This window comes from Phascolarctos cinereus, unplaced genomic scaffold (genome assembly GCF_003287225.1).
Source record: "Phascolarctos cinereus isolate Bilbo 61053 unplaced genomic scaffold, phaCin_HiC Scaffold_4;HRSCAF=312, whole genome shotgun sequence".
Taxonomy (NCBI): domain Eukaryota; kingdom Metazoa; phylum Chordata; class Mammalia; order Diprotodontia; family Phascolarctidae; genus Phascolarctos; species Phascolarctos cinereus.
Window position 1 is genome coordinate 330506238 of NW_027555847.1, and position 22172 is coordinate 330528409.

Here is a 22172-nt window from a genome sequence, read left to right on the forward strand (position 1 = left end):
AGTATCCCTAAAGTTTGCAAAATGCCTTATCAGCATCTTATTTTTTCCTCTCAATAATCCTGGGAAGTAGGTTCTATTATTATCCTTATTTTACGGATAAGGAAACTGAGGCAGAGGTTAAGTGATTTGCCTAGGGTTACACAGCCAAGTTTATAAAGTGAAATTCGAACTCTAGTTTTCCTAAATTTAGGTCTCAGCCTCTTATCTGTCAGCACCTCAGGGCTGCAGATAAATAAGCACTAGCTCCAGAAAAGGAAACTGTATTTGAGAAAACATGCAGTATCACCAATCAACCAACCAACCAAGAAGACTATGATCTAGCAGTAATTAGTTTGGGCATATGAACACACAAATTAAATAGTCTTGGCTCTCAAGAATTTTTTCTCAATAGGCCCAAACTGCCCACTGCCATAAAAGTCCATCTCCTTAACAAAAGGCTATTCTATACTGTTCATATGGCTATAAATCATGAAAAGTTGTCATATTAAAAAAGTCAAATTACAAATAACACAAAGGGCAATGGAAAGATACATTGCTGATATGAGTAAACTGCAGAATATCACTACCAAGATCTGTGTTCAAGAAGTGGCACAAAAGATATTATCAACCACAGATATAACCAGAAAAAGGCGTGTGGCATATACTGATCACATACTAAGAAAGTGAAACAATAGTGTTAACTGGAGTTACACTGGCACAGCAGAAATATGAAAGAACCATTAGACAGTCTCCAAAGCACTGGAAGTGAAAAGAATTATATAGGATGGGAAATCATATACAAGTTGTCTATATTTTGTACTGCTGCAAGAAGTACCTATAGTAATGAAATTCCATGGATCCATCAAAGTATCAAAGTAAGCTTACAAAATGTACGCCGTATATTATCCAAGTGTCATAGATATAAAGTTGGAAGAAACTATAAAGGCTAATATTTAGCCCAACATCTTCATTTTGCAGTTGAACAAACTGAGACCCAAAGAGGTTATTTGCCCCAAACTTCAAAGATAATAAGCAGGTGTGATAGTATATAATTTTATATAAAAAAAAACACAATGATAACAATAAGCTGATATATGAACTTGTGCCTTAAAGTTCATCAAGTTTTCCACATGATCATACAGTCTTCCCATTACTTCAAAATGAGTATGCATGTCATTCACCACACTTGCAACTAAAACTATTTTTCTTATCCATTAGCATTCTAAATCTACAATGATGAAGAAATTACCTAGTGATTTGATCGTTTACCAAAATCATAATATATGACTCTATTTGAACACATTAAAAAACCTCAAAATTATATGAAAACTGACAAAATCTTAAAAGCTATGTCATGAACCATTTCCTACTTGTTCATCAATTTCCTCATAGAAAAAAATTTGGAAATGGTGTTCAATATGACTCTAAATATGATGGATAGTGGATAAGCTAGAAGCAGAGAGACATTTAGGAGACTATTCCAGTAGTTAAGTTGTAATGGGGGCCTGAACTACAGTGGCTAAAGCAGGCATGGAAAGGGAGGGATAAATGTTTAAATGTTGAAGGGGTAGAAGAGTCAGAGAAGGTGTAATTATTGTTTTAGTTAATATTCTAACTATTGAGGCTATCCCTGTGTAGTTAATGGTCCTAATCTTACTTCCCTGAACATTACAACTCCTGTGAAGAATAAATACCCTACGCTTACCTCCTCCTGGTCCTTCACCAACCACTGCTTATTCTATCCTACAAGAAGACAACCTCATGACAAATCTTTTTTTCCCTCTCTCACTGCCATTGCCCTAATTTTGGTCCCACTACTCTTAACTAGATTCCCACTGGTCTTTCCTATCTCTAGTTTCTTCCCTTCTCTAAAAGAAGTATGAGATAGGGGAAAGGATACTCACTGAATATGAAATCGGAGGAAGTAGACTCAAATCCTGGCTCTCTCTCTTTCTACCTGGACAACCTTATACAAGTCCTGTAACTTCCCTGTGCCTGTTTCTTCATTTCTAAAATGAGACTAGATGGTCTCTAGGATTCCCTTCAAAATCAATCTATGATTCAATTAATCCTTCCCAATAATTCCAAAGTAGCTTCCTAATGCTTAAATAAGATCATTTCACCATCCTTCAAAAAAATCTTCAGTAGTAGTTCCTCGCATGTCTACTAAAGGAAAAACAAACTTCTTTGCCTAGTATTCAATGTCCTCAACAACTCGGCTCCATCCTAACTTTCCAGTTTTATGTATCATTATTCCTTATCAAATGACATGGTATTTGTAAAGCACTTAGCATAATGCCTGACACATAGTAGGCACTTCATAAATGCTCATTTCCTTCCTTTCTTCCTTCCTTTTTTTCCTTCTTTCCCACTTTCCTTTATTCTGGCCTTCCCTCCTCCTCCTTTTCCTCCTTCCCTTCCTCCATACTACCTTCCTTTCTTCCCTCCTGCGTTCTTTTCCTCCTTTTAACCTTCTCTCCTTCCTTCAAGCACTCCATATTCTACAAAAACTGAACTACCACACAGCAGCACCTGAACTCATGTGGTCTTCTTTGGCCTTTTGTGCATTTATATGTGGTGCCCCACCTGCCTACAACAGTCTTACTCTATAACTTTTCCTGGAGAAATCTTTTCTATCTTTCTAGGTATAGCTCAGGTACCATTTCCTTCATGAAATCTTACCCTGATTATTCCAGTTGAAATGATTCTATTTCTCCTCAAACCTTTCATATCAATCTGCTAAACCTCTTTCTTTTGCATTTAATAAATTTCTAACTTCTGTTAGAGTTATATACAGGTCATATTAGGCAGCTAAGTGGCACAGTGGTCAGAGTACCAACCTGCAGTAAGAAAGACTCGTATTCCTGAGTTCAAATCTGGTCTCAGACACTTACTAGTTGTGTGACCCTGGACAAGTCACTTGACTCCTGAGAAGTCCTTATTTCAAGACTCAGCCTTTGAAGGACAGGACTGATGACAGTAGACAGGATTTAACATTCTCCTCAATCTAGGTATTGCTGCCCCAGCCAATCTTACAACGAATTTAATCTAAGGTGGAAACTCAGGTCAACTGTGTTCCACTCAGGCTTGGGTGAGAGATATAGATCCTTTGTCTAGAATCCCCAAGGCTTGGAAGTAAATGACATGACCAAAGTAACAGCTCCTGGTCCATCATTAAAACAGGTGAGGAAATTGAGGTTAAGTGACTTGCCCAGAGTCACACAGCTAGGAAGTATCAAGTGTCTGAGGCTAGATTTGAATTTTTCTTTTCTTTTTTTTTTAAAGCTTTTATTAAGAAAGTCTATTCTGGTAGTGGATAATCTTCCATACAGCTGTATGACTTGAGTTAATATAATTTGCCTATGCTAAATCTCTATATTTATAAAATATGGGTAATATTTGTGACCAAATTATTTCCCAAGAGATTTTTTTTGTTTGTGTTTTAAGAATGATGTTGAGAAATTGCCATGACTTCCTTGGGGAGGACTGGTACCTTTAAAAATCTGTAATGAACAAACAATATTGCTGAATACCTGCTTTTTATTTGAGCATTAAGTGTCATTTTTGAGATAAAAATAATTAAGAAGTTTTTAAAAAATAAGTCTGCCTCTCATTATAATATTTATTCCTTTAGTAATTGTTAAACAATCAGAGTTGAGTGCCATCCTCAGAAACATCCACTCTTCCAAAGCCATATAGACTGTAAGCCCACTGCCATGAGTGGTCTTTGGTCCAAGAGAGATAGCCTAATGATCACCCCTTTTAATTATATTCTTGCATTATTAATAAAATGATTAATTACCCAGAAACCATGTCTCTCGAACTTTTAAATGTTACCCCCCATATGCCTCAGTTCCTCATCTAAAATGGGTTGGAGAAGGAAATGACAAACCACTGCAGTGTCTTTGCCAAGAAAACCCCAAATAGGGTCACAAAGACTCAAACACAACTGGAACAACTGAACAATAACAACAATAGATGACTTTCTTCCCAATTAGAATTTAGGTCCTTGAAAACTGGAACTCTGTGAATGCTAGATGTGGAGTCAAGAAATATGTAAGGAAAATCTTGTTCCTGCCATTTACTGGTTTTCACAAGTTTCTTAATCTGTCTAAAATTTAGTTTCACTATGTGTAAATAGGGATAATAACATTTATGACACCTACCTAATCATAAATGTCATTTTTGCATAGGAGAAGCTTGATAAATGCTAAGTGCATATACAGTGTATCAAACAGTTAAAATGTTTTCCAATTACACTAAAAATGTTTTGTGTCAAGAAAAGCACCAAATCTAACAAAGGCTGGCTATAATATATTGAGTTTTTTCACTGTGAGGATCCTCCAATCACCATCGTATAAAAATGACCGCACTGTAGTCAAAGGCTGTATCAGGAGAACATAACCTCTGCTAAACAGGAGAGACTTTCAATACAAGCCAAAGAATGAACTGCAAGTCTGTTGCTGAATTTTGGTTAATTGCAATAATCCAAGAAATCTTCTGGACTTGATGATAGATAAGGAAACAACCCCAGAGAAGCTCAGTGTCTTATGCAAAGTGATGCTGCCATTAAGTGGCCTGCTGGAACCAGAATGCTGATCACCTGGTTCCTAATCTTGGGCTATTTACACAGTTTATACTGTGGAGCAGAATGGACTTCTTACCTTAGAGGATCACTCCACCCTTGAGGTCCCATCCTCTGACTGGTCAGTTTCTCACAAAACCTCCATTTTAAGGAAAATGCCCTGGCCAACTATGTTTGCTCCTTCATTCCTCTCCGGGCTGTACTCCAGACTCTCTGGACTTCTTCATGCTCCCATGTGTACACCTTCCTTTTCCCTTTCTTTAGCTTCCCTTTAATCCCCATTAGGATGTAAGCTCCTTCAGGGAAGTGGCTATCTTTCTTTTTGCTTGTATTTGTTTTCCTAGCACTTATCACAGGGACTGGCACATGTGGACTTGACTTGTTGAAGGTCCAACATAGCTACTTAACAGCTCAAGTTTATATTGTGACTTCCTTACAGAAACAATGTAAAACAGATATCACAGATATTATTATCCCCATTTCACAGATTAGAGAACTGAAGGTTGGCCTGCTTTAATGAAGTGTAAACAAAAACAAAAAAAACCACCTTTGGTTAGAAAATTAGTTGTGTTGATGTTTTAGAACTAAACTCTGTAACATTTCCTATTCACCAGGATTCTCCTAGTGTTTTTTGTGGTTGCTTGAAATTCCTGTTTCAAAGCAATCAAAAAGGTAGGAAACATGGGAAGTACTGTAGGGCTAGAAAATCTGAATGGGAAGAAAAGCATTTAAAAAGAGGTACTACAGAGAAATGAAATCAGCTCCAGCATTCCCTTTCTTCTACCTGATATCTCTCTTCCCAAGTTATTCTGTCCTTTCTTCATGTCTCTCCTATTTCCCAAAACCTATCTTTCTACTGTCTTCTCTCAGCAATCCTTTCAGTAAGCTTTTTTAAAAATTGCTGTTAAAAGCAAAACTATCATCATGACCACTCAAATCTTCTTGGAAAAGCATAATGTAAAGGAGTTATGCTATTTGGGCAGATGTAGAAATTCCTGGTTAAGAAAAATGTAAAAATGGAATAGTTCTATTAAATGGAAATAAGAATGATTTATTTTATTTAACAGAGGTTCAATAAATAGTATGTTCCTGTGTACCCATACATTAATTTTTGCTAGAGACAAATTTGAAAATTTATTGAATGCCATAAATAACTAAAGAAAATTGTTCATGATACAGGGTCAGTTAGCCTTTATTGTGTGGAAAATAAAAGAAATAAGAGACAGTTTTCAAAATTGACAGCATCAGCAATGCACTTATGTCTACACTTAGAAGTACAGGTGAAAAACAATGAAAAACAACCCAAAAATGAAATTCCTCAGTTTATTCCTATTCAAAATATGTATTCAACATTACTGGCTACCCTCCAGTAATAAGAATAAGTATACTTCAAAGTTTGAGCCAGAATTTTGGAACAGGAAATGGCTGTTAAATGGAAAACTGGTATAGCATATTAACCAGGAAAGCATGGGGGGAAATACCCTCACCTACTACATAGCTGTACTGTGCAACATAAACAGGAAGCTGGGCTGAACAGCCACAGAAGCACAAGAACTACAAATAAATATACATTTGCCAGAATCTTTAAACTTCAAAAGTTTATTTTTTTCATTAAAAGCAGCTAAATTTACCAAAGTAAATAAACAACAAAGAGTTAGTTTTCAGAACAAGAACTTAAAAAGCATATAAACTACCTTAATACATTTAATTATTTTTCTTCCCATTGGCTTAACTATAATTATTTTTAGTTCTTTTCTTATTTAATTATTTATGCTCCGAAGGTAACTATCTTCTTATACATTCTCATTTACATTTGTATCAAAAGCTCCTTCCAGGAGTTTATCCACAACTCTGATTTGGGCTCACTTAGCACTAAAGCTTCCCCTTGATTTTGTTCCCTAGTAAAAACAACAAAACAAAACAAACTTCTTATCCAGTCTCACCGTCTCTCAACTACCAAAAGAAAATGGTACCAGGACAAGAAACAAAATGCAGGATGGCATGGTGGTTGAATTAGGAGGGTAGAATTAGATGGCCTCTGAAGTCTTTTCCAGCTCTGGATCCTCTGATCTCACTTCCTGCTTTAAATTTCATAATTTAGTAAATTTAGTAAAAATGTTTCTCCAATTAGAAAGATTAGAAAGATGTATACTAAGTTCCCTCTTGTTATAGATTTTTCTGCAAATATGTTCTATAGGTGATCTCAACTATAGCAAGAAAATAGAAAATGTCACAAACTTCATGTGTCTAAAACAACCTATTCTTCCCCTTAAAGATACTGTTCCTTCCAATGTCCTTCTAACCATTCTTCTAGTCACCCAGGTTCAAAACTTAGAAGTCATCCTTAATTCTTTATTCTCATTCATGCCCCAAATCCACTGAAGTATCAAATCTTATCAAAAACTTTTCTCATACTCTTCTTTCTCAGTCACCCTAGTTCAAGCAGTTACCACTTTTCACTTGGGACTATTGCAATATTCCCCTAATTAGGTTGCCTGTATTTAGTATATATTCTGTCCAACCCACCCTCCACAAGACTGTTACTCATAAAAGGTAGATCAAACCATGTCACTCAAGAACCTTTGGTGGCTCCCCATAGCCTTTCAAACAAAATATAAACTCCTTTATCTGGTATTTAAAGTACATTAGGATTTGATGGCAGCCAATTTTTCCAGGCTGATCACACATTACTCCCTCTCATATACTCAGGTCCACTCTAGCCAATGCAACCTTATATACAATCAATCAACAAGTATTTATTAAGTTTCAGATACTGTGCTAAGTACCCAGAATAAAAAGGAAAAACAAACAGTCCTTGCCCTCAAGTTCACATTCTGTCAGGAGAGATAACATACATAAAACAGATTGGCTGTTGCCCTTCATTCTCAAAGAGGACTAAAATGACATCACTATGAGTCAAGTTACAGTGTGTCCCACTGTAGTAGATCAGACCAATAAGAGCTAAGAATGCTTTACCAGAGGTCGGGCACAAATAGTCTATGTGAACACTTGGGGTGGATTTTCTAAATTTGCGCATCTTGTGTTTCTTTTCAGCTGCTTCAATTCTGCTTTGCTCATAGAGCACAGAACCTTCTCTGTAATGGGAATGCCATGCTGGGTGGTCCTGTGCCACTGTCTGCCACGTTACACAATCAATTCCAAAGTTCTTAAGAGAGACCTTGAGAGAGTCCTTCTATCGCTTTTTCTGACCACCATGTAAGTGCTTTCCCTGTGTGAGTTCTCCATAAAGTAATCTTTTTGGTAAGCATATGTTTGGCATTAGAACAACAAACAGAACACACATTATAAAGAGAGAAAAGATGGAAGGCAATCTTAGAGGGAATGACATCAACAAATGTGGAGACCAGGAAAAGGCTCGTGGAGGTAATACTGGACTTGAGTATTAAAGTCAGAGAGTCTCAGAGTTAGAAGTTAGGAGGAAGAACATTCAAGATGTGGAGAAAAGACAATGCAAAGGAGATGGAGTGTCTCTTATAAAGAATAACATGTAGGTCAGTATGACTGGACTAGAGTGTGTGGAGAGAATTAAAAAAAAAAACAGAAAAGCAGAAAGTAGCCAGGCTACAAAAAGCATTAAATGTTGAACAAAGGAACTTAATCTGATCCCGAAAGTAACAGAAAATTAATTGAGTTTATTAAGCAGAGGATTGATAAGGTCAGATCTACACTTTTAGAAAGTCATTTTGGATGTTGAGTGGAGGATGGACTGGAGTGAGGAGACAGAGAAAGCGTTTAGAAGGTTCTTACAACAGTCCTGGTAAGAAGTAGTGGGGACCTGAACATAGGTAGTTGTTGTATGAGTGGATAGAAAGGCAAGCATACAATGGATCTTAAAAAGAAAGAACATACAAGATTTCCTTCCTCTGTGCCCTTGTACAAGATGCTCTTCCATGCTTAGAATGTTTTCCATCTTTCCATCTTGTGGAATCGAGAGTACCTCCCTTCGAGGCTCTGCTCAAATACCACCTACTTCAAAAGAACTGTTCACTCAGTTGGTAGTATCGCATCCCCCAACCACAGCAATATTTATTGCATGTAACATCTGTATACTATATAAAACAGATTTGTGATGTGTGTATGTATATATATCTCTGTGTGTGTGTATGTGTATGTAGAGAGAGAGAGAGAGAATTTATTTATGAACATGTTAAACTGACCCAGTAGACTATAAGTTCTATGAAAATAGAAATTGCCACAATACTGTGTTTGTATCACCTGTGCTTAACATAGTGACTGATATATAGTATATATATGGTAGGCACTTAATTCTTTTCAATGAATGAACTGAACTACTTAGCTAATGCTGCCTCTATTAACATCTTTAGTTATAAACTCCCTTGGAAAGAGATTATCTAAAGTGCCATTTCAGTAATAATGATAAATTTCTTTATACTTCCTTTGTGTGTTTATGTATTGATAGGAAAGTCTGAAATACATTTTCCTGTAATTGTCATTATGTTTTAAAAAATGTGGGGTGGGGAGGGACACAAAAGCCTTATGCATATTTCCATAAGAAATCAGACTGAATAGGAGAACAAACGTAATAGTATGGGATAGTGGAATGGAAGGATGTTCTAGGGAAGTGATGAGAGATAAAAGGTTTTATAACAAAAACTGGAAATTGGGCAAATCACTAAGAATACAAAATCATCACACGGTGACCATCCTATATATGCACATGTATCTTTTTTAACTAAATTCATAGATCCCTATCTATATTTTTGTTGTGGTAAAAAGTTATCAAGCAAAGTAAGAGATATTTATGGTCTGCCTGTTCATTTAAAAACTAATCTATATAAACTAAGTTTTATTTCAATTGTTAGAGACACGGATGGGCTAACAGATCTCTGATCTAAACTAAATAGAAGGATGGGCATTCTGGTTAATAGTAATCCAGGTCCTGTACTGGCATTGCATTCAATTTTGCCATCCACGGGCAGTTGTAAAGATTATATTGCTATAATCAAAGTCAAGTGCCCCAACAAAATAAATATTTACATTTATAAAAGTCTTAATAATCTCCAAGTCATTTCCCCACAAGAGTACAAGATATACTTTATTTACAGAAAACATAAATATGTATATGAATGCTATAGCTCTGATAATTCATTTGTAAAAGAAATAAAAAGCAAAGTAATTTTCATATTGAGTGTTTTGATCTTGAATATGTGAACCTGTAGTTAGGAAATTAATATTTTGTAAACAGAAGCACTTCTTGTTCATTTTTAACACAATCAAGAAATGTTTCCAATTTTAACACAAATATCAGAATATAAGAAGCCTGAAAGTAATAGGTTTTTCTCACTGCATTAAATTAAGAAAGCTTTGCAAAGTACCTTACAGCAGAAAGACCAAATCTGTCATAACATGATTCTTTTTATTCCATTTCTATAATATAAAATACCCTAAGCAGTAAGAAAACTGTCACACTTCAAAAAATCAAAAAACAGAATTAAAAAAAAGGCAAATACATGCCATCCTCCTGGTCAATATATTCTGTGGTTGTGAATGCTGAAATTTAAAACTTATCAATGATGCTCAAAATAATCTGATAACCTAAACTGACATACAAAAAAAAGATACGTATTAACTGAAAGGGCTTAGGAATCAAAACGCAACTTCCAAGTTTCTCTAAAGATAATTCTAAATGCCTGAATTCAAATCCAGCCTCAGGACACTTACTAGCTGTGTGATCCTGGGCAAGTCACTTAACTCCAACTGCCTCACCAAAAAGGAAGAAAAAAAGAGAGAGAGAGAAAATCCTAAATGCCAAGATAAATACAAATAAGGTATTAGCACTTTTGGCTTACCTAATAGGAAATAAGACATTTAAAATTTTTGCTATGAACATGAAGAATTAAACATTAAAAGCATAACTATACTGAGATAGCCTACAATGAAGTCTGATGTAATGATGAACAATCTGAGAATACAGGAATAAAAAACAAAATTTATCAATATTACCAAAAGAACAATTTTTCAGAAATATCCACATATTTTTCAACTGAAATTCTGTTGTGTAATGATAAAATTTGTTCCAAATAGACAGCTCTAATAAGCAAAAGTTTTGACTCTAGGAATAATGACCTGTTGGCATATACTAACTAGGATTTTTTTTTTAAATTACCTGGTTGATAGAATACACATACCTATATTCATATATAAAAAAAATCTGGCATCCCTACAATATGGACACACTGACAGAGAAACCAATATATTAACATTCTTAAGTAGTGAAAATTTTCTTTCATGAAAGAATTTTAACCACTCACCCATTATCAGATGGCAGAAGTGAAAGTAATGCCAAAGCAGAAAGTTTTCTTCTTTCTGGTTGGGTAATGCTGTCCATGCGATCAACCCACATTTCAATCATATTACCCAGAAGCTGGTCCATCTGCAAAATAAAAAAAGAAGCTCAAGATATTTCAATTTAAATGAGACTAGATATTTTTAATGTCTAAAATTAATCAACTAACATCTATTAAGTACCTCTTAGGTGTTAGGAAGTGTGCTACATGCTGGGCATACAAATATACAGAATGAAACAATTCCTAGATACAAAAAGCTTACATTCCAACAGTGGAGAGAATAAGCATATATACAAGTACATGAAAAACATTAAAAAAAATACAAATATTATAATATAGTAAAAATAAAGGTCACTTTGGGTGGAGGACACTAGAAGTTGGGATAATCAGGAGACGCTTCATGGAAAACATGAGGCTTCGTGTTAAAGGAAGACAGAAATAAAATAAAGTGTGGAGGTGAGGACAAAGTATACTCTTGACGAGGCAATATATACAAAGGGAGAGAGGGAGAATGGAAGAAAGGGAGAGAAGGAGAAAGTGAGAGGGAGATATATATAAGGAATGAAGAGAAGGCCAGTATGGCTAGATCCCAGGGTACAAGATGAAGAGTAATATCTAATGAGGCTAACAAGACAGGTTGGAGGTAAGTTGTGAAAGCTTTTAAAAGCTAACAGAGGAGTTTATATTTTATCCTAGAAGCAATAGGGTGACATTGGCAGTTGGTTGGGTAGGAGAGCTGACATGGTCAGATCCACATTTAAGGATAATAACTTTGGTATCAGTGAGGATACATTGGAATAGGATAAACCTGAGGCATAGAGACTAATTAGGAAGCTATTGAAATAACCTAAGTGAGAAGTGATGAGGGCCTGAACTAGGGTGGCAGATGTTAAAGGGTATTGTGGAAGTAGAAACAGCAAACGATTTTGTGAAGATAAAAATGACAGTATTTGGCAAATGAATGGACTCATGAGATGAGTGAGAATGAGGAATCTAAGATAATGACAAGGCTACAAATCTGAGAGAATGGAAAAACAGTAATCCCTCTAAGATACAGGTCAATTTGGAGGAGGAATGGAGTGAGGCAGGCAGTGAGGGGTGAGAACGACTCGAAGGAAGATAATGATTTCTGTTCTGGACATATTGAGTTTGAGATTTCTTCAAGACAGGTAGGTTTAAATATCCAAAGGAAGTTAGTGAAGTTCCAGGAAAAGACAGGATACATCTACAGATAGCAATATCAATGGCATATAGATGGTACTAGATTCACCAGCTCTTACGGAGTTGATGAGAGAGTGTAGAGTGAAAAGAGAACTCAGGAGAGAGCTTTGGACACTATTAAAGTAGTTAAGGGGCATCATACAAATGAAAAGCCTGAGAAGGAACGGTTGATCACACTGAACTATAAATGACATAACATGTAAAAATGGGGAGGGGAACAAAAAGGAGTAAGCATTTTTTTTGAGACAAAAAATCTATTCTCCTAACCTACATACTGTTTATTTTTTCCTATTTTAAAACCTAGAGAAAGCCTTGTTAATATTGCAAAGTATTTATCAGTCCACAAACCATTAATGAATTAATGAAATTATGGACAAGATGTCCATAACTGCAAAACCAAATGACATGAATTATTTACTATTCATTTAGGGAAAAAAAAACTACTATTCTCCTATATTAAGGAAGTATTTGAGGGGCAGCTAGGTAGCACAGTGGATGGAGCACCGGCCCTGAAGTCAGGAGGACCTGAGTTCAAATCCGGTCTCAGACCAAACACTTAACACTTACTAGCTGTGTGACCCTGGGCAAGTCACTTAACCCCAATTACCTTAAAAAAAAAAAAGAAAAGAAAAAAAAAGAAACTATATGAAATACTGATTTAGCCAATTTTTCCCCTTAAGCCAGAAATAAATTTGAGCCTGCACATGATGGGATACTTTTAAATTATGATAAATTATAATTGATCAAGAATGAAATGAGCAGAATCAGGAAAAAAAACTAATGCAATAATAGCCATAGTGTAAAGACTTTGAAAACTATTAAGAGTCTGATCAATACAATGACCATCCATAATTCAAGAGATCTGATAATGACATATTCTAGCCACCTCCTGGCAGAGAAGTGATGCATGGCTTCAGGGTACAGAATGAGACTCATTATTTTTTTAACAGGGCCAATTAGTGAATTTGTTTTTCATTTTTTCCTCCAATGAAATGAGAAGAAGGAGGAAGAACAAGTAAATTTCAGTTAATATTTTTTTAAAAAGTTAAATTTTAAAAAGCAACCCAGCTCATTATTCACTCCTCTGTGACAAAGTGAACTTACGTAACCTCTCTGGACTCTCTTCTGTAAATGAGGAATAAGGTGACCTCTAACGCCCTTTCTGATTCTAAAGCTATGATACAAAATATATATATATACCTATATATTTTACATATATAAAATATATACATAAAAATTTATATACATAAAATAATTTGGAAAAAGGACAAAAGGAAGTTATAACCATTGCTCTAGTGAGAGGTAGGGGGAAAAAACCCTAAGAAACTGGAAACATTTCCTTGAGGGAGACCATGTGGGACAAATGAAACCTTTGGTCACCCTTCTTCTCCCTGGCCTTCAGTATTCTCATCTACAAAACAAGTGAGTTGGACTAGATGGCCTCTGAGGCCATTTCAATATCTGAGATAAAAAAAAAAAAAGAAAAACAAAAAACAACAAACCCATCACCAATCACCCAAAACTAAAATTTCCCCTGATCATTTTACTCTCCTGAATAATGTATGAAGAACAATGAACTCTCTCATTTTTAACTTCCATTAAGAAATGCAAATGACATCATATTGTTAATCTTTTAAGATTAATCTCTTATTAATATTCCCACTGACCATAGAAAATGAGGGAATTAGTCTATAAGGTGACAACCATTTCTTTTAAGCAAACTAGTTTATACAAACACACTATTAAGGAAATTATAAAAGTTTTAGAAAAAAAACAATTTGAAACTAAATATGGTAATTCATCAAAGGCAATAAATTTTGAAACAGATACATAATTGTAAACACTATCACAAAAGTACAAAAAGATGGTTGCCCCAGTGTTAGCAACAACTTGCCCATGGTAAAGGCCTATGAAATAAGGTTTCAGAGAATACAATGGAACATCTTTCTCCCCTCCCAGTGGGTATCTATTAATATTCACAGATGACTTGACACCAAAATACAAGTATGATTGACAGCACTGCCCCAAACAATACTATTTAAATGGTATAATTAATGCATTTGAAACAAAGCCTACTGAAAAGAAGTTGATTAATTGTTCAAGATGTAAATCTCATAATCAATGACGATCTGAACTATTTTTATGTTATTCTAAGAACCAATCAATATTAAGGAATAGATATAATTATAACTACCTAATTTTGTCACATAGTCTTAGATAGCAGACAATTAAATTTTAGGAAATACCCAAATATATCATTAGAAATAGTAAAAATTAGAAAAAGGAGATAAATAGAAGGAATGAGAAAGCAGGAGGCATTTTTTTTCAATATACAATAAGCGTTTGTAATATTAAAGAAACACAGCAATCACTTTTATCTCTCTCCTAGATCTAGTTTGGGCACAGTCTGAATAAAATGGATGGGGGTTTTTGGCAGGGGAGGTTTGGGGGGTTGGCAATCGGGGTTAAGTGATTTGCCCAAGGTCACACAGCTAGTACCTGTCAAGTGTCTGAGGTCAGATTTGAAGTCGAGTCCTCCTGACTTCAAAGCCAGAGCTCTATCCACTGCGCCACCTAGCTGCCCCTTATAATAGACGTTTTAAACCTATGAAAAATTCACTTAAACAGGGTTGTCAACTTCAGAGATTATTAAATAATAATTACAGATTCCTTTACAACACCTCAATTCAGTGAATTAAAAATCCAGTGCTATCATATGACCCCTACTTCTAAGAACAGCTAGTATTCAACATTCTTTACCATGTATTTCTCAATTGAATGCCAATAAAATCTGACAATCAGTATATTATTAATTATTTTCAACAAAACATCTTTATGAGGAATTGATCCAACACTCACGTTTTTTAAAAGGAATTAGGTTATGCATACAACAGACCAAAAAAATCTACTAAAAATTCTCTGCAGTGTCCACTGGACTCTTGACTGTTTATGATTAATGTGCCTTTTTTATTCCTGTCAGGTAGGTGATACAAGTATTATTATCTCCATTTTAAAGATGAGCAAACTAAGGTCCAGAGAGGTTCAGTGACATGTCCAAGGTCATGCTACTAATAACTGATGCAGCCAGGATTTAAAGTCTGATATACTGAAACCAAGACCAATGTTTTTTCCAATAACAAGGTCTTATGCTGTGAAATATTCAAAATAAATGTAAAAAATAGCTATTACACAAATTTAGAAGCATTCAGGTAACTTAAAACTTGTGAGGAAAAAAAACACTTTTCTTTTTGCAAACAAGGACTATCACTTTTACAGAGGAAGCAGGAAGACAATAATGCAACTAACATTTCAACAACTGGACTTTGGGGCTTTTATTTATGGAGCACTGAAGCATGTGACATACTATGGCACTACTTTAAAATAGTCAATAAGCATTTATTCAGCACCTACCATGTGCCAGGCATGGTACTAATCATCAAAATACAGACATCGGTACATGAAAGCATACCTACATACATGTTACCTTGCTTATTTTAGTATGAAACAAATACACATTCTGTCTCTCCAGTAAAATCATAAGTTCCATCAGAACAGAAACTGCCTTAATTCATTTTATGAATCCAACCCAAAGAATGTCATACACTACAAAGTAAATACTAAATGCATCCTTGTAAAATGACATTATTTATTTTTATTCAAGATGCAGTTTGAAACATTCTGTTTTGTATTGTTTGTCAGTTACTTTTCAATGAAATATATTGCCTAAGATACTTTATGTATTCTCAAGTATGATTTTACCACATGCAGTTGTTACTTTCTTTGCTGCTATTAAAAACAGATCTGTCTTTTGGATATTTACTGGCTAGAAAACTTCTTTGGAAAGTACACTGATTCTTACTTCTCTCATAAGAGTCAATGGGAAAACTGAAATCTCCTTTAAAGGAAGAGCTTTCTGGAATGCTGGTGTCCTACACATAGTCTTATCCTCAATATTTTGAAATTTATTAAATGCTTGAGAATAATCAAAATATAATCTAAGTGCTAAGTCAATGGTTTGACATTTTACTAAAAACAATTAAATACTATTTTACAATCAAGATATTTCTTTGCTATTTTTAAAAATGCTTAAGAAAAACTGGTTGCTATTTATATTTTTAAGGTTAGTTTCCACATAATAATAGCACACCTACCTCACAGATTTGGGGTGAAGATCAAATGACATAACACGTATAAAACACTTTACAAACCTTAAAGCACTATGTAAATGCTAGTTGTCATCATCATTGTTATCGTTATTAGGTGCAGCTAGGTGGCAAAGTAGATAAAGCACTGGCTCTGGAGTCAAGAGGACTCAGATATATAAAACCAGCTGTGTGACTCTAGGCAAATCACTTAACCCCAATTGCCTTCACCAACACAAAAAAGGAAATTCAAATCCAGCCTCAGACACTTACTAGCTGTGTGACCCTGGGCAAGTCACTTAACCCAGTTTGCCTTAGTTTCCTCATCTGTCAAATGAGCTGGAGAAGGAAATTGCAAACTATTTCAGTATTTCTGCCAAGAAAACCCCAAGTGGAGTCACAAAGAGTTAGACACAACTAATGACAACATTATTATTATCGCACAATTACCAATTAATTAATAGAAGCACAACATGCCTCTGGTTGGCAGGAGAAATCACCAGATCAGATTGGTCACAATGTAGAAGACAAGACCCCACAGAACTGATTTTTGTGACATAGTACAGCTATGTGAGATAAGATACTAGTGTATACCTTTGGCCCAGGATAATAATAATAAAGCTAACATTTACCTACATAAATGTTAAACACTTTAAAAGTATAAAATGCTTTAGAGTTTGCAAAACACTTCACATGTTTTCTCTCATTTTATCCTCCTCACATTCCTATAAAGTAAGTGCTGTTATCCCTATTTTACAGATGATGAAACTGAGGTTGAATGACTTGCTAAAGATCAGTGGTCTGGGGTGGGGAACCTGTGGCCTCAAGGCCACATGTGGCATACATATTATATACATATAATACAGTTATACATTTACTGAATTTGTTCTGTGAAGTTTGGATTCAGTCAAAGAGCTGCACTTGAGGACCTAGAGGGCGACATGTGGCCTTGAGGCCACAGGTTCTCCAGCCCTGACAGAGATCATATCTAAGACAAGATTTGAACTCAGGTCTTCCCAACAACAAATCCAGCACATCATAAGCTATGCTACCTTTCTGATGTCCATGTATTGGTAAACTGGAAGAGAATTCTCCCAACGACTTTAAAGGTTAACAGATGAAGTTAATGTCCTATGTGTAACAGATGACATCCAGTGAGAAGGTGAGACAGGATAGGGTAGGAAAGTACTGGGGGAGTGAAGCAGGAATCTTCTCCACAGCTCATTGTCCGCTATTTTTCAATATGTAACATCTTATCACCAGCCCTGCAGCTGCTCCATCTTTCATTTCCCCCCAATGTCTTTTTCATTGGAGATTAATGAACATATTGTTTTTCAAAGGAAAAAGAGAACTGCATATTTGCGTAAATCTATATATACATGTTCATATGCATAGAGAGAGGGTTACAAAGCAGAGTGTACATAAAAAGAATAAAAAGCAAAGAAATTTGAGAATTTTGTACTTCTACTTCTTATTGAATTCAGAATCTCAAAAAAATATTAAATGAGCATACTATCTACTTTAATGTAACTAAAAATTATGTATACCAAATCTTTAATGGCAAAGCTACCTATAATTATGGCATTTATTTATACACATCATATAATATGACCATACTTTAAGAGAATTCATTAAATTTGTATACTATATTACATTTTAATTAATGTATTTTTTTACCAAGAACTTTTACTATTGCTAATAATAAATGTTGAGCTGAACTGAAAAATAAGAAACAAAAGGAGGGGAACTGGGACAATCTAGGAGGATTTCATAAGTCCTTTAATGATTCAGGTTTTATACATGACAGAAAAAAACATGCAAATGAGATTTAAAGATGAGTGATACTACAAAAATGTGAACACAGCCCTCTATCATATCAAATTCACAAACCATATCTATCATATCAAATTCAAAATAAGTACAATGCAGAGAATATCATAGGGTCATAGATTTATAGCTGGAAGACACAGACTTTAGAGGCCAAGTTCAAACCCAATATTTTACAAAAGAGGGAACTGAAACCCATAGGTTAAATGACTTGCCCAGAATCACATAGGTATGAGGAGAGATGTGAACACAAGTCTTCCTGACTCCTGGTGCACATAAATGTGCCCTGGGGTCCTTTGGCTAAGATTCAATTCCCTATCAGCAGTGGACACTAGAATTCAATTTACCTCCAAAGGTTTATATATCGTTTTCTTACTTACCAACAACCTTGTTATTGTTTATTAGAATTTAAGAGTGAGAAGTTTTAAAACTGCAAAAAAACCTTCATGAAATCTGGTTTCCATTTAACATTCAAATGAAAATAAGAGCACTGATTCTTACCTCCTGGTTATATTTATGTGCCATCTGATTTAGAAGCGAAGAAAAGAAACTAGTATTTTGCAACAAAACTCGGCCCATGATTCCAAGATAAGCAGACATCACTACAGGATACCTCTGCAATTAAAAGAAAGCATTAATAAATACTTTTTTAAAGGGTTCAAATATAAGTTTTTTTGAGATCTAAAGAATCCATAAGGACTCCGGATTGCCCAGTATTTTAAAATTCGCATTTATATTTCTACTTTTCAGAGTATCAACAGCAAATATATCCTTTGTGACTTATTACTTAAGATTATAACAAAGTATCAGTATTTCAGAAAGATAACTAATCCTGAAGTGTGGTGGCTCCAAGACATTACAAACTCCAAAAACTGAAATAGGACTTCTTTCAATATCCTCTATTTCAGGATAATATGACTTTGTACAGGGGGTTTTAGCTCTTGTCCACGTATGAAGGTTTCACTGTAGCCTCATTAGTCATAAAGCCCTAGTCTTCAAATACACCAGGTACACTTTGATGGATCTGTGATTCTTATCAGCCTGGGTACTCCCTCAGTTACAGCAAAACACAACCTTCTCTACTTTCTACTCTTGTTCAAAACTTATGCTTATTTTCTCATAAATCCTCCCTAAAGGATTGACTCAGTTGGCTAGTAGATTTCTTTTTTTTTTTTTTAAAGTTTACCATCTAGATGATATTACTCCTGTTGCTCATGAACTGTGATCACGTTCTTGCTACACAATTGGCCTACTATGTTTTTCAGGCAATTTCTTGCATGCATCTTTAATTAACATACTGCAACTTCCATATAGCTATCATTGTTCTCAGTCATTTGTTACTTTAATTTCCCTATTTCTATCCTTCTAACATCACCAGGAAAATAAGAGATATAAAGACATAGGAGTTAGTGGCCATGAAGACTTCAAAATCATGAAAAGCACTAAGCAATTTCCAATACATCTCATCTTACGATGTAATTATGGGCCAGCTCACTGTCATCTGAAGGGTTTGTTCAAGAGTTAGTACTAGCAGACTAATGGGGCTAGTCTAGCTGTTGTCATGGATCAGACAAAGATTCGTTTTTCATTTAATTACTTTGTTTTCTTAAATGGAGAAACCATCTCTTTCACATTACAAAAGATTTTACTGCAAAGACATGGCAGTTGTTTCCAAAGCTCAATGTGAAAGTATGACATTATCTGTACAAGAATTTGATAAACATCGCCATCAACACAGAATCCTTTGTCTGGACTTTAGAGAGACCACCCTCACCACAGAGATACTACCATTGGTATACATATACAGGGTGGCTCACTGAACTAAGTTGTCTCTGTAGTGGCATCTGCCACAGAGTTCAGTAAGACTTTGATGTACACATGGGAAACATCCAATTACATAGAGCCTTCAAAGCTGTACTTGGATAAGCAGAGTTCAAAAGCTTTCTTAAAATCCAAAACCATCACAAGGAGACATTTAGAAAACCTTTCAAACATTTATTCTACTACAGAAAATTATCTATGAAATACTGCCTGTTTCTTTTGTTTGTTTTTAATTGACAATACCTTTGATGCATAGAGAGATGAATAAACAGGCACTGAAACAGCTGCTTATCTTCTCAATTGTCATTTTACAAGAACCATCCCTGGATCTTTTGGAATTTCCCACTGTGAGATATTTTGAGAATCAATTTTTTGGTCACATGACAACATTTTGTCCAACCAAACCTGATGTTAAGTGCCATTAATACTTTTTAACTTAGTACACTACTAGGGACCCAGATGGTAGATGCTTAATGTGGTACATTCACTGTTGTTGCTGACAAGAACAGGGCATTGGAAAAATGCCAGAAGATCCATTTTACTTTGCTTGTTTCTTGTCCTCCAAATAACCAGGTTTTGCTTGATCTCACTCCAAAGTTATTTTGTCTCAAATTTCTTTTTTGTTTTGTTAAACATCTATTATTTTCTGCTACAATATACTGCAGATGGGATTGTACTCTGCAAGACTTTTCCCTCAGCTACCCCTTTCTTCTTGATTAACAAGAATGTTAAGTATTTGCCAACTAATTTGGTTTCTGGGTTCTTTCAGGCTGTGGCAAAAGTTTAGTATTGTTGAAATTTCTTTGGACAGCAATGTCTTTCCTGTGGTCCACTGCTCACAGTTAAACATGTATTTCAACAAGTCATTTTGAAGCCAATCCAATTAAACAGTGTTACTGTTCTCTTAATTTCGTATGTATTGGCAAAAATATATTTAATATTAAGAAATAATAACTGTACAAGTGAGGGATGACCAATAGACAGCCATAGTGCTCCATTACTTCTCTTCAATGTCAAGAGAAAGCAATAAAGGTTTCCATTGAGATGTTCGGAAGCAGAGAATTTTGTACCACAAAGTTGTCAGGTGTACACAGAAACAAGTTGCATGGGATGGGCAGATCTCCTGTGACAGGCATGAATGGTTTGTGACTGATATCACAGCCAAGGATTCAATGAGATCACAAATTCACTTGAGTAATGAGTATTAATTATAATAACTAACTTTTATATGATAATTTAAGGATTTGTAAAGTTTTTTATATACATTAATCTATTTAATGCTCGCAACATCCCTCAAAGGTAAATACTACAAGTATTATGCCCATTTTATAGATAAGGAAAGAGATTCAGGTCAAGTGCCTTGCTAGTGGGTATCAGAACAAACTTTAGACTAGGACTGCTTCTGATTCCAAGTCCAGTACTTTTCCACTACACCATACTATTTTAACCAGGTAAGTATCTGTCAGACTGGACAAAAGCAGCAGATGAGTAACTAATTATTAACCAGTTGCTTTCTATCTGTTAAGATACGCTCAATATTACTTTTTGTGAAGTTGTTAGATGCCTGCCAAAGCCATTATCTTTTGACTCACTTATGAATAAAGTATTCAAAATAAATAGCATGTTATATCCAAGTAAGTCTATAAAGCCTTTTGACTCATTTTTTTTTATTCTAAACTGCATTTTTCAAAAAAAATTTCAACATCTTCTCTTGTGTCTATTTTTAAAATGATGTCATAAACTATTAAAATATAGTTTGGAGGATACTGTCAAGTTCTTCTTGGAAATTCTCCACTTAATTCACAATAAATGTTGGTGCATATACTGAAATTACATTTATGATGGTCTTATTTACACTCATCATAAACATAGTCGACTAAACACCCAATGAAATAACATTTCTTGATTCCTTTGGCTATATTAGAAAAATCAGCTTTGCCAACTTCTTTATTGGCCTAAGGAAAGCATGCATGTGTACAAGCCTTCTTTTAAATTGAAACTCCTATTCATCTTGAGATTTCACATACAGCAAACATATCAATATGCAGGTGGTTAAGTTATGTGCCACCTCATTAGTCACTAGACAAACACCACACAATGGGAGTATCAATAATTAAATCAATGTTTTCTCAGTGATTATGAACAGCCTCAATACATTTCAACTGCTCTACAAATATCACTTTGTCTTTGTCTCATCCACAGATTACTGTTATAGAGAGGCAAAATAGAGTAGAGCTGGCCTCAAAGCCAGGAAGGCTGGATTCAAGT

The 22172-nt window shown here is 34.9% G+C and overlaps 1 protein-coding gene across 1 annotated transcript in view; it reads right to left on the minus strand.

Moving 5' to 3' along the window:
* IPO11 (importin 11) overlaps window positions 1-22172 on the minus strand; it is a 228607-nt gene that overhangs the window by 64356 nt on the left and 142079 nt on the right. Inside the window, exons 26-27 of the mRNA XM_021007229.2 lie at window positions 18585-18698; window positions 10858-10979 (exon numbers count right to left, since the gene is read on the minus strand). Coding sequence (XP_020862888.1) covers window positions 10858-10979; window positions 18585-18698 — 236 coding nt within the window. The remainder of the gene's footprint in view (window positions 1-10857; window positions 10980-18584; window positions 18699-22172) is intronic.